This window comes from Bos taurus, chromosome 11, assembly GCF_002263795.3.
Source record: "Bos taurus isolate L1 Dominette 01449 registration number 42190680 breed Hereford chromosome 11, ARS-UCD2.0, whole genome shotgun sequence".
Classification (NCBI taxonomy): domain Eukaryota; kingdom Metazoa; phylum Chordata; class Mammalia; order Artiodactyla; family Bovidae; genus Bos; species Bos taurus.
In genome coordinates this window covers 6,878,986-6,892,847 of record NC_037338.1, presented here as the reverse complement: position 1 = coordinate 6,892,847, position 13,862 = coordinate 6,878,986, and the positions used below count along the sequence as shown (strand labels likewise).

The window sequence follows — 13,862 nt, the reverse complement described above, 5'->3', positions numbered from 1 at the left end:
AGATGGTGACTGCAGCCATGAAATTAAAAGATGCTTGCTCCTTGGAAGAAAAGCTATGACAAACCTAGACAGCATATTAAAAAGCAGAGACATTATACCAACAAAGGTCCATATAGTCAAAGCTATGGTTTTTCCAGTAGTCATGTATGGGTGTGAGAGACGGACCATAAAGAAAGTTGAGCACTGAAAAACTGATGCTTTTGAACTGTGCCATTGGAGAAGATCCTTGAGAGCCCCTGGGACTGCAAGGATATCAAACTTTTCAATCCAAAAGGAAATCAGTCCTGAATATTCATTGGAAGGACTGATGCTGAAGCTGAAGTTCCAATACTTTGGTTACCTGATACAAAGAACTGACTCATTGGAAAAGACTCTGATGCTGGGAAAGATTGAAGGCAGGAGGAGAAGGGGGACGACAGAGGATGAGATGGTTGGATGGCATCACCGACTCGATGGACAGGAGTTCAAGCAGGCTCTGGGAGTTAGTAATAGACAGGGAAGCCTGGCATGCTGCCATCAGTCCATGAGGTCACAAAGAGTCAGACATGACTGAGCAACTGAACTGTACTGAAAGATAATTAAATGTTTAAAGCAAAAACAATGATTGTGAGACCTATAACATCTGAAGATGTAACATGTGTGGAAACAAAGGGGCAAAGTTCAAGAAGGGAGAAGTGGATGTATTCTAGGTTTTTTATACTATTTGTGAACTGGTACTACAGTCTATGGGGTCACAAAGAGTCGGACACAACTGAGCGACTTCACTTCACAATCACTTGAAGGTATATAAAAGTCGATTAAGTGAAGTCACTCAGTTGTGTCCAACTCTTTGCGACCCCATGGACAGTAGCCAACCAGGCTCCTCTGTTCATGGGATTTTCCAGGCAAGAATACTGGAGTGGGTTGCCATTTCTGATAAGTTAAAGGTGGATACCATAAGTACTAGGGCATCTATTTTTTTAAAGTTATCATAAGCCAACATAGAAGATAAAATAAATCATGAAAATTCTCAATTTATCCAAAAGGCAGCAAAAACAAAAAGAGAGGAAAAGATAACAAAGAAATAATAGTACAAGGAGAAAATAAAATCACAAGCTCCTAAAATAAAACCCAAATATACTAATAATCATATTACATTTTTTTCATGGTCTAAGTAACCCAATTGAAAGGCAGAGATAGTCAGATTTGATTTTAAAAAAAAGGATCCTACTATATGCTAACATACACACAAACCCACACATATACACACTTTAAGTGTAAAAACACCTTAAAAGTAAAAGCGGAGAGGGGAGAGAAATATTATGTTAATTAAAAGAAGATTTGAATGGTTACTACATTATTATCAAAGTAGATTTTACACTAAAGCATATTTCCAGGGGAAAAAAGTCATTTAATTATGACAAAGGAGTCATTTGTCAAGAGGTACATGGTAATCTTAGACATTTATTCACCTGTTGACAGTGTTTCAGAAGACATAAAGCAAAAACTGATAGAACTGCAAAGAGAGAGAGAGAAACCTACAATTAGAGTCCAGAGATTTCAACACTACTCAGAGTACTGACAGAACAAGTAGAACAATTAGAAAAGCAGCAATGATGTAGAAGATTTGAACGATACTATCAACCAATCTGGCATAATTAGTATTTACAGAAAATCTTACCCAACAACCAAATACACATTCTTTTTAATTGCACACAAGAAAACTTATCAAGATAAACCATATTCTTGTTCATAACCCAACAGTTAACAAACTTAAAAGGGTTTAAAGGATGTTCTCTGGTGACAGCTGAATTAAATTAGAAATCAATAACAGAAAAATATCTAGGAATTCACTGATGTGTTTAAAACCTTAAAAGAAAAATATTCTAAATAACCCATGCATCAAAGAGGAAATTAGAAAGTATTTTGATCTGAATGATAAAATACAACATATCAACACTTGTGTCATGCAAAGGAAAAAAATAGCTACAGGAAAGTCAATAGCATTAAATACCTCTGTATGAAAAAAGAGCTCAAATTAATAACTTCAGTTTCCACTTAATAAATCAGAAAAAATTAAAACCTAAGTAAGCATAAGATAGTAAATGATATGGCTCCAAGAGAAAAATCAATGAAATAAAAAACAAAAACAACAGAGAAAAACTAAAGATATCAAAAGTTAGTTCTTTCAGAATATTGTAAATCAACTATATTTCAATAAAAAAAATTTTTTTAAGGAAAAAAACCCAACAACAAGAACAACAAATTTCAAGCCTAGATGGTTTCACTGGTATATTCATGGAAGGAAAACACCAATTTTACACACTCTTTCAGAAAATTGAAGAGTCAGAAACACTTCCCAATTCACTCTGTGAAATAAGTATTATTCTAATTCCCAAACCAAAGACCAAAGTCTTCATCATAGAATACAGATGCAAACATTTTTTAAACATCATAGCAAATCGAATCCTACAGTATATTAAAAACCAACAGTGCATTGTGAGGTACATAACATGCTAGGAATGCAAAGTTGGGTTCTTATCCAAGAAAAATAGCAACAAACAAAACTAGAAATAGGTGGGAACTTCCTAAACCTAATCAGATCAGATCAGATCAGTCGCTCAGTCATGTCTGACTCTTTGCAACCCCATGAATCGCAGCACGCCAGGCCTTCCTGTCCATCACCAACTCCCAGAGTTCACTCAGACTCACGTCCATCGAATCAGTGATGCCATCCAGCCATCTCATCCTCTGTCGTCTCCTTCTCCTCCTGCCCCCAATCCCTCTCAGCATCAGAGTCTTTTCCAGTGAGTCAACTCTTCACATGAGGTGGCCAAAGTACTGGAGTTTCAGCTTTAGCATCATTCCTTCCAAAGAAATCCCAGGGCTGATCTCCTTCAGAATGGACTAGTTGGATCTCCTTGCAGTCCAAGGGACTCTCAAGAGTCTTCTCCAACACCACAGTTCAAAAGCATCAATTCTTCGGCGCTCAGCCTTCTTCATAGTCCAACTCTCACATCCATACGTGACCACTGGAAAAACCATAGCCTTGACTAGACGAACCTTTGTTGGCAAAGTAATGTCTCTGCTTTTGAATATGCTATCTAGGTTGGTCATAACTTTCCTTCCAAGGAGTAAGCGTCTTAATTTCATGGCTACAATCACCGTCTGCAGTGATTTTCGAGCCCAGAAAAATAAAGTCTGACACTGTTTCCACTGTTTCCCCATCTATTTCCCATGAAGTGATGGGACCGGATGCCAGGATCTTCGTTTTCTGAATGTTGAGCTTTAAGCCAAATTTTTCACTCTCCACTTTCACTTTCATCAAGAGGCTTTTTAGTTCCTCTTCACTTTCTGCCATAAGGGTGGTGTCATCTGCATATCTGAGGTTATTGATATTTCTCCCGGCAATCTTGATTCCAGCTTGTGTTTCTTCCAGCCCAGCGTTTCTCATGATGTACTCTGCATATAAGTTAAATCAGCAGGGTGACAATATACAGCCTTGACGTAATCCTTTTCCTATTTGGAACCAGTCTGTTGTTCCATGTCCAGTTCGAACTGTTGCTTCCTGACCTGCATACAAATTTCTCAAGAGGCAGATCAGGTGGTCTGGTATTCCCATCTCTTTCAGAATTTTCCACAGTTTATTGTGATCCACACAGTCAAAGGCTTTGGCATAGTCAATAAAGCAGAAATAGACCTAATAGAGGACAGCTATAAAAAAACTTATAGCTATCATATATAAGATGAGCAAGAAGGTAAGAATGTCCACTCTAACCACTTTTATTCAACATTGTATTGGAAGACATAATTAGTGTATTAGGGCAAGAAAAAGAAATAGCATTAAGATTGAAGGAGAAAATAAAATGTCTATTTGCACACAATGTGATTATCTATGTAGAATATGCTATGAAATCTTTAATATGCAAAGAAATCTACAAAAGATCTAGAGGGGTTCCTCAGTTGTAGGATATAATATGAATATGTAAATAGGAATGAGTTTATATTATCAAAACAATTAGAAACTGGATTTTTGAAAATACCTTTTATAATAGCCTCAATAGATATGAATAATTAAGGATAAATCTGACAAAAGATGCATCAGACCAATCCAATGAAAATTACAAAATAAATTTATAAAGATTAAATTTATTTAAATAAATGTTAAGAGATCAAAGACAATGAAGACGTCTATACTTTGTTCTTTGATCAGAAGACTCAATACTGTTAAGTAGTCCAATCTTTCTAAACCAATTTATGCTTATTTAAATATTATCTGGGATTGTGATGGTTTCATGGGTGGATATGTATGCCAACACATCAAATTGTATACCTTAAATGTGTGGTTTACTGTGAGTCTATTATAACCTCCTTTAAAGCTGCTTAAAAACAGTATTGAAACAGAAGTCGCTAGGCCTCAGCATGGCACCTGCACTGAGCCAGGACTGGTAAGTATTTCACTCCTAGGAAGAGCAGTAGCAACAACAATTAACAGTGGTAAAAGAGTAAGCCTTAAGAACTCAGCTCAACACACTCTCCTGTTTATCTGGGGTTTGCCCAACCGCTCCACCAAAACTGTTCTGACCACGTCACCTATGACTTTTAAGTTGCTAAATCAACGACTTTCAAACATCATCTTACATAACACATCCGCATGGCTGCTGTTGTTCAGTCACTCAGTGCTGTCTGACTCTTTGCAACCCCTTGGTCTGCAGCACACCAGGCCTCTCTGTCCTTCACTATCTCCTGGAGTTTGCTCAAATTCATGTCCCTTGAGTCAGTGACGCCATCCATTGCACTGCACACATGTTATCCTCATCCTTGAAATAGGTTCTTCACTTGGCTTCCAGAACATTGTCTGGTTCTCCTCCTACATTTCTGGCCAGTCTGTCACTGGCTCTTGGATGAGTGGGAGCCTGACCACCTATTCTTGGAGAGCTGTGGAGTTCGCTCCTTGACACTCTGTTCTTTTCTAACCACCCTCACTCCCCATTGAGTCTCAGAGTTCGAATACCAGCTGCTTGCCAAGGTCTTCAACTTTATTCTTCCAATCTCTAGCTCCAGACAGCTCAAATCACTATGTAGACATCTAACAGCTATTGTGGTGAGAAGACTCTTGAGAGTCCCTTGGACAGCAAGGAGATAAAACACAGTCAGTCCTAAAGGAAACCAACCCTGAATATTCATTGGAAGGACTGATGCTGATGCTGAAGATCGATACTTTGGCCACATGATGTGAAGAGCCGATTCACTGGAAAAGACCCTGATGCTGGGAAAGACTGAGGGCAAGAGAAGAAGAGGGTGGCAGAGAATGAAATGGTTAGATGGCATCACCGACTCGATGCACATAAGCTTGAGCAAATTCTGGGAGATGGTGAAGGAATAGGGAAGCCTGGTGTGCTGCAGTCCATGGGGTCACAAAGAGTCGGACACATCTTAGCAACTGAACAACAGCCGTAACATGTCCAGTCTGAACACATGACCTTCCCCCTCTCATCAATGGCAACTCCACTCTGCATGTGCTCAGACTAAAACCCTCTGCCCCTCACACCCACATCCACTCTATCTGAAAATCCTCTTGGCTCTGTCATCAAAGTATATCCAGACTCTGACAATTCAATTCTCCTTGTCACCCTTGAATAGCTTACCTTCATAGCTTTTCTGAACCACTGTAACCACCTCCTAACTGGCCTATTTCTCCCTTTGCCTCCCAATGGTCTGTTCACAGTATAAGAACCAGAATGAGCCTGTAAAATATAAATTTCCTGGCAGTCCAGTGGTTAGGACTCCACACTTACACTGTAGAGGGCCTGGGTTCAACCCTTGGTTGGGGAACTAAGTTCCCACAAGCCACAGAGTGCAACCAAAAAAAAAAAAAAATCACCTCTCTAGGTTTAAACAGGAAACCTACACAGTCTTCCCATTTCAGAGTACAAGCCAAGATCCTTAGAAAGGTCACTAAGTTCTCTACATGGTCAACCCTCCCCTAATCTCTATCACTCAAATCATACCCCTCACCTTTCACTCTGTTCTAGCCACAGCGGATTTTAGTTCCTGGAGCATGCCAGTACTCCTGGCCTCAGGACCTTGGCACAGGCTGCCTAGAATATTTCTCCACCCCCAACCTGGTCTATATAGCTCCCTCGACCCCCTCCTTCAGGGTCAAGTCAAAGGTCAACTTCTTGATGAGATCTTTGCTGGCCACACTATCAAAAAAAAAATGTAACCTTCTGCCCACCCCAATCCCAAAACTTTATACCTTCCTTTTCCTGCTTTTTTTTTTCTCACTACACTTAGCAACATATGACATAATATATATTTATTTATCTAAGGTATTGTCTCTGTCCATTACTGGAATGTAAACCCCATGCAGATAGATATTTCTGTTTGGATTATTCATGGTTGTAGCCCCAGTAGCAAAGCCTGGCACATAGTAGGGCTAAATGCATTTGCAGTAAGAGAGAGAGAGGGGAAGAGTAAAGATGAATAAATGGAAACAATAAAGAACTGTCAGCTGTGGGTTCATAAAGACTGCATTTTACACCTCTTCCAAATGAAAGCCAGGAACCCCCAGAACATACTCTAAGCAGCAACAAAGTGGGGAGAGACTTGGACTAGATATTGGTGGTATGGATTACAGCTCTTGCTCTGAAATAGCCTCATGACCGTGGGCTCCTAACCTCCCTGGGCTTCAGTTTCCCAATGGACAAATGAGAGAATGAAAAGTAAAGATGTTGAAAGGGCATCCAGCAATACAGTTCTGTGACCTGGAAATCCAAAGACACAGGTAAGAAAAATGATGCTGTTAAGGAAGGTACCACAGGTATTCTACGTAACAGATTTTCTTAGACACGAACACAAGGAAATGCTTTACTCACCAGCCTCCAGAGAAGGAATCAGTAAAGTCATGAAACAAAGAAGCCTGAGTAATACTTTCATATTCTCCTGGAGAAACAAACAAAAATTTAAAAAGTAACTATTCACCGCAAATCTCTAAAGCTATATACATTGACTCCCCACCTGGCTTCACCCTCACCCCCAAGTCACACTGATAGGCTAGTCTCCCTACATCGTTTATGTGATCATGCTTTGTGATGCGAAATGGGTAAAAGGAGGATGAAGATTTTTAACAGAACTGGGGACAAGCTCAGATAATTTAAGATGAACAAAACTTCCATCATCTGTGCCATCATTCATTTCCATTTAAATTTCCCCGAAATCCAACCTATGCTTCATCCCAAGTAGACTACTCACTAGACCATCAAAGCATCTTGTCTCTACTTAGATGGATCTGTTGCCCGCCTAGAACACATCCACTGTCAGGACCCATGTGCAAAGCCCCAGACTTCCAGATCCTGCCAAAGGTCACACCTTCCCTTTATAACGTATGACACTAAACCCTTTGGATGAAATGGCACAGCTGCATAGAAATGAACCAGAAAGACTGCAAGACATAATATATTACAATTGGGTTGGTTCTTATGATTGTTCTAGTAAGCCCCAGAAAAGGCTTACTAGAGCTTTCAATTTAAAATTTCTACAATAAACATGTATTAACCTTACCAAAAAAACCCAAAAAAACCTCCACAGCCCTCTGCATAGTTGAGAAGCCACACCAACAGAGCAGCAGCTACAACAGGCATTGACCAGCCACCGGGCTATATATTAAACTGAGGTCCTGGTGGTGCTTTAGCCACTGAGTTGCGTCCAGCTCTTGCGACCTTGTGGACTGTAGCCCACTAGGCTCCTCTGTCCATGGAATTTCTCAGCCAATACTGGAGTGGGTTGTCATTTCTTCCTCCAGGGGAACTTCCTGACCCAGGGACAGAACCCAGGTTTCCTGCATTGCAGGCAGATTGTTTACAGACTGAGCCACCAGGGAAGCCCCTGGTAACCTGTGATTTTGATTTCATAACATTCTGTCCATATCCATGGCAGGGGGCATAATCAGGTCAAGCATTTGACTGATGCCAGAAGGAAAGCATGCCCAGGGTCTTATCCATTAAACATCACTAAAATAATATCAATTGGAATTGAAAAAGGAAAAAAAAAATACTCCTTTTGCCTACCTTTCTAAACTACTCAAGCCCACATGAAGGCCCCTTTTCCTTTTGGAATGTTCCTGTTCGGTACTCCTGAGGTGGAAGCAGGGGGTGGAGGTGGAGTTGCAATTATGTGCACCAAACTCCAATCTCCTGCTTCCAATGAATTTATGAAAGTGAGAAAAGTGTTAATTCACTCAGTCATATCTGACTCTTTGCGACCCCATGGACTATAGCCCACCAGACTCCTCTGTCCATGGGATTTCCCAGGCAAGAATCCTGGAGTGGGTTGCCATATCCATCTCCAGGGGATCTTCTTGACCCAGGGATTGAACCTAGATCTCCTGCATTGCAGGCAGATTCTTTACCATCTGAGCCACTAGGGAAGCCCCTAATGTACAAGTTTATCCAACAACCTATGAATTCCTCATATTCCACAGGCCTCAAAGCAAATTTATTCTCCCCACCAAACTTGCTCCCCACCTCAGTGATAGGGACAACTCTGCCATGTGCACGCATGCACACACACACACACACAAACACACACACACACACTGCATGCACACGTGTGCACACACGCACCCCCAATGAGAGATGCCGGCTCAGTGACCCTGACGCCTGCCACCCCAGAGCTGCTCTCGCCAGCACTAACTGGTCCATCTCCAGGGATTACCAAACTGGTTGAACCAGAGATTACCAAATGATCAGGTCAAAACACCTGCACTGGCTCCCCAGTGCACCCCAAACAGTCCACAGCCCTGAGCACAGCTCCTTGGTGCTGAGGCTCTGACTGCTCCCTTCAGACTCAAGCCTCCGCCTCCCTGTTCCCCGCCCCTCCACTGTCAGCCTTCACCTTGCCCTGTGCTCCAACCCCAGAGCCCTTGGCTTGGCTCTGCCCTTCACCTCCCAAGGTCCCTCCCAATCCATCTGGTCTCAACCAGGGTCACCCTCCTCCCACCACCCCAGGGAGCCCCCAGTACACTTGCCTGGCTATTCCTTCCTCCTCTGGGCCCCCACAGCAACCAGCATGAATGTAATAACGTATGTCACTGCTGTTACCCCAGGACAGGAAGCCCCACGGGGACAGGAACCACAGCTTCCCTATCACTGCATCCAGCACTGTGCTGAGTTGGGAATTCAGAAGCCCATGGTAAGTGCTCACAGGATGGCTGAAAAAATGAACTAAAAAATAGCTGTCCTCTATACCCAACCTTGGGGGCAGTGTCCAGGGCAGACCATATAATCTCATGCTTTGGAAAAATATATGTCGTTTTAGTTTTACAGAAGATGAGACTTGCCTAATTTTCTCTAGCCATAAGTTACTTGCAAACACAAAATATTTTAACTAAGACATCACAAACCCAGATTCTGATAACATGAAATCATTAGAATGTTACCTGAAAAATATTCTATTTAAGGGGGAAGGGAGGGTGAGATAAATTGAGAGGGTAGCAGGGAAACATATACATTCAGTTCAGTTCAGTTCAGTCGCTCAGTCTTGTCCAACTCTTTGCGACCCCATGAATTGCAGCACACCAGGCCTCCCTGTCCATCACCATCTCCTGGAGTTCACTCAGACTCAACGTCCATTGAGTCGGTGATGCCATCCAGCCATCTCATCCTCTGTCATCCCCTTCTCCTCCTGCCCCCAATCCCTCTCAGCATCAGAGTCTTTTCCAGTGAGTCAATTCTTTGCATGAGGTGGCCAAAGTACTGGAGTTTCAGCTTTAGCATCATTCCCTCCAAAGAAATCCCAGGGCTGATCTCCTTCAGAATGGACTGGTTGGATCTCCTTGCAGTCCAAGGGACTCTCAAGAATCTTCTCCAACACCACAGTTCAAAAGCATCAATTCTTCAGCGCTCAGCCTTCTTCACAGTCCAACTCTCACATCCATACATGACCACAGGAAAAACCATAGCCTTGACTAGATGGACCTTTGTTGGCAAAGTAATGTCTCTGCTTTTCAGTGTGCTATCTAGGTTGGTCATAACTTTCCTTCCAAGGAGTAAGTGTCTTAATTTCATGGCTGCAGTCCCCATCTGCAGTGATTTTGGAGCCCCCAAAAAATAAAGTCTGACACTGTTTCCACTGTTTCCCCATCTATTTCCCATGAAATGATGGGACCAGATGCCATGATCTTCGTTTTCTGAATGTTGAGCTTTAAGCCAACTTTTTCACTCTCCTCTTTCACTTTCATCAAGATGCTTTTTAGTTCCTCTTTCTGCCACAAGGGTGGTGTCATCTGCATATCTGAGGTTATTGATATTTCTCCCAGGAATCTTGATTCCAGCTTGTGTTTCTTCCAGTCCAGCGTTTCTCATGATGTACTCTGCATATAAGTTAAATAAGCAGGGTGACAATATACAGCCTTGACGTACTCCTTCTCCTATTTGGAACCAGTCTGTTGTTCCATGTCCAGTTCTAACTGTTGCTTCCTGATCTGCATATAGGTTTCTCAAGAGGCAGGTCAGGTGGTCTGGTATTCCCATCTCTTTCAGAATTTTCCACAGTTTATTGTGATCCACACAGTCAAAGGCTTTGCCATAGTCAATAAAGCAGAAATGGATGTTTTTCTGGAACTCTCTTGCTTTTTCCATGATCCAGCGGATGTTGGCAATTTGATCTCTGGTTCCTCTGCCTTTTCTAAAACCAGCTTAAACATCTGGAAGTTCACAGTTCATGTATTGCTGAAGCCTGGCTTGGAAAATTTTGAGCATTACTTTACTAGCATGTGAGATGAGTGCAATTGTGCGGTAGTTTGAGCATTCTTTGACATTGCCTTTCTTTGGGATTGGAATGAAAACTGACCTTTTCCAGTCCTGTGGCCACTGCCGAGTTTTCCAAATTTGCTGGCATATTGAGTGCAGCACTTTCACAGCATCATCTTTCAGGATTTGAAATAGCTCCACTAGAACTCCATCACCTCCACACAGCGCGGGCGACTGCGACAGCGCACATAACGTGGCCGAGAGGAGCTACCCCACGTTCAAGGTCAGGAGCCAAAGCCGAGAGTGCCAGGCTGGGCACAGGAGGACCCCATGCCCGAGGGGCGGCGGCCAAGAGGAGTTACCCCACGTCCGAGTCCAGGGGCGGCGGCCGAGAGTGCCAGGCTGTGACAGGGCAGGAGCAGCCAAGAGGAGCTACCCCCAGCCTGAGGCCAGGGGCGGCAGCCGGGAGGAGCTACCCCACACCCAAGGAGCGGTGGCTGCACGGGCGCAGGAGGGCCTAGAGGAACATATACGTTACTGTAAAACAGATAGCTAGTGGGAATTTGGTGTATGAACTCAAACTGGGGCTCTGTGACAACCTAGAGGGTTGGGATGGGGTGAGAGGTGAGAAGGAGGTTCCATAGGGAAGGGACATATGTGACTTATGACTGATGCATGTTGATGTATGGCAGAAACCAACACAACATTAAAAATTAATTATCCTCCAATTAAAAATGAATTTTAAAAAGTGGTATTAAAACGTATAAAAATGTTACAATGTGCTTTTAAAATACAGGCACATCTTATTTTATTGCACTTCGCTTTACTGCGCTTCACAAATGTTGTGTTTTGTTTTTTTTAAACAAATTCAAGGTTTGTGGCAACCCCTTGTTGACCCCATCTACTGGAAAAGTGACCCCACGTTTCCAACACCATCTGCTCCTTTCATGTCTGTGTCACACTTTGGTAATTCTCACAACATTTCAAACCTTTTCATTTCTATTATGTTTATGCTCGTCAGTGGTCTTTGATGTTACTACTGTAATTTGTTTTGGGGTTATCACGAACCATGTCCATAAAAGACAGCAAACTAAATTGACAAATATTTTGTGTGTTCTGGCATCTCCATCAACTGGCAGTCCCTCAGTGCTCTCCTTGGGCCTCCCTGTTCCCTGAGACACAAATATTGAAATTAGGCCAACTAATAACCCTACAATGGCCTCTAAGTGTTCAAGTGAGAGGAAGAATCAATGTGGCAAAGTTCACTGCTGTCTTATTTTTTTTTTTTTTTTGCTGTCTTATTTTTTAAAAATTGCCATGGCCATCCCAATCTTCAGCAACCACTCCTGTGATCAGTCAGCAGCCATCAATATTGAGAGCAGATCAGACGCCCCACCAGCAAAAAGGCTGTAACTCACTGAAGCTTCAGATGGTGGTCAGCACTTTTTTAGCAATAAAGTATTTTTTAGTTAAGGTACATACATCGCTTTTTTATTGCTCATTTAATAGACTGCAGTATGGTATAAACTTTTATATGTGCTTTGAAACAACAAGTGTGTGACTTGCGTTACTGTGGTGATCTAGAACCCAACTGCAGTATCTCTGAGGTGTGCCTGCAAACGCAGGGAATAAAAGACATTCTAAGCATGAGAGACCAGCCTCGTCTCAGATGGCGCAGTGGTGAAGAATCTGCCTGCCAATGCAGGATTTGGATTTAATCCCTAGGTTGGGAAGATCCCTTGGAGTAAGAAACGGCAACCCACTCCGGTATTCTTGCCTGGAAAATCCCACGTACAGAGGAGCCTGGCGGGCTACAGTGTTCGGGGTCGCTAAGAGTCAGATACAACTGAGTGACTGAACACACACATACACACACACAAGCCTGAGAAACACCTCCATTCCCATTCTCCTCCACTTACCCTCAGCATGAGGAAAATGACTTCTATACCTGGTTCAAGCCTTGAAACCTACCTCAGAGCAGTAAGGCCACATTCCTTAAATATCCTGTAATTCTGACATTTTATTCACATAAATTAGCCTTCTCCCAAAATAATCGAGATTAACAATATTATCATCATATTTACCTTTAAACGGTACTCAGATTATCAAATAAGATAGGAGGCTTTGACGTCCTGCCGTCTGGTTTATTAACTCTGTCACCCCGAGGAAGTGTGTTTTAAATCTCTACAATACAGAGGAAGAAAATAAAGGGTTAATGCATTTCCCAATTACCTGTTCCAGGTCAATCCATAACCCATATTTGTTTATTAAAAATGAGACAAAGACATCACAAAATCAACTGAATTCTGCCAGCTGTTAGTTACAAGCTCTGGCTTGCTCGATGAGTAGACAGAGAAGACAAGGAAGGTGCCAAGCTGAATTCATAGTGTGTGCGTCTGAAGATGTATCTCCAAATTAATTGTGGGCAAGCAATGCTTAATAACGACCAGTCCAAGACCAGCGTGATCTTGGACATAACTCCTCCTTGTGCAGTTTCCTCATCTACACAGGTGATGATGACTTCAGAGCCCTTTGTATCCTGTTAGATGCATAAAGCACTTCCCAGGTGGCTCAGGGTAAGGAATCTGCCTGCCAGTTCAGGAGATGCAAGAGACATGGGTTCTATCCCTGGGTCAGGAAGACCCCTGGAGAAGGGAATGGCAACTCACTCCTGTATTCTTTCCTGGGAAATTCCATAGACAGAGGAACCTGGATGGCATAGACAGTCCCTGGGATGGCAGAAGAGTCAGACAAGACTTAGCAACTGAGAATGCACATACACAGAATCATAAAACACAGAAGACCAGCCCCAGGGGTCCAGGTTTTACTTCACCTGTCCTGGAACTGTTCTGGGAAAAAGGAGGAGGTGGGAGACGCCCCCTTCCCCTCCACAGGGGACTTTCTATCCCCTGATGAATCCCTGTCATTCCCAGGACTCTAGGGCCAGGGGATCAGCTCCAAACCATGGGATGGGGGTTAAGAGTCACAAAACCCAGGGAGCAAGGACAGTGGAGAAGAAGCAGGTAAAGAGGCACCACCCAAGGCCACGCTAAACATGCTCCCAACCAAAATTAACAAAATCCCCCTTATGCCCCAAAGTGACACAAAAATTCCAAGAGCAAAGCCAAACCG

The 13,862-nt window shown here is 42.7% G+C and overlaps 1 protein-coding gene across 11 annotated transcripts in view; it reads right to left on the bottom strand.

The window, feature by feature from the left end:
* Positions 1–13,862, bottom strand: part of IL1R1 (interleukin 1 receptor type 1) — a 133,442-nt gene that overhangs the window by 22,402 nt on the left and 97,178 nt on the right. For 10 of the 11 annotated variants that reach the window (XM_059891221.1, XM_059891220.1, XM_024998607.2 and 7 more), the window contains 2 exons: positions 12,815–12,914; positions 6,858–6,924 (listed from right to left, as the gene is read on the bottom strand). In XM_059891221.1, the coding sequence (XP_059747204.1) occupies positions 6,858–6,918 (61 nt within the window). In that variant the 5' untranslated portion in view covers positions 6,919–6,924; positions 12,815–12,914. The remainder of the gene's footprint in view (positions 1–6,857; positions 6,925–12,814; positions 12,915–13,862) is intronic. The other variant, XM_059891222.1, reaches the window with a different exon arrangement.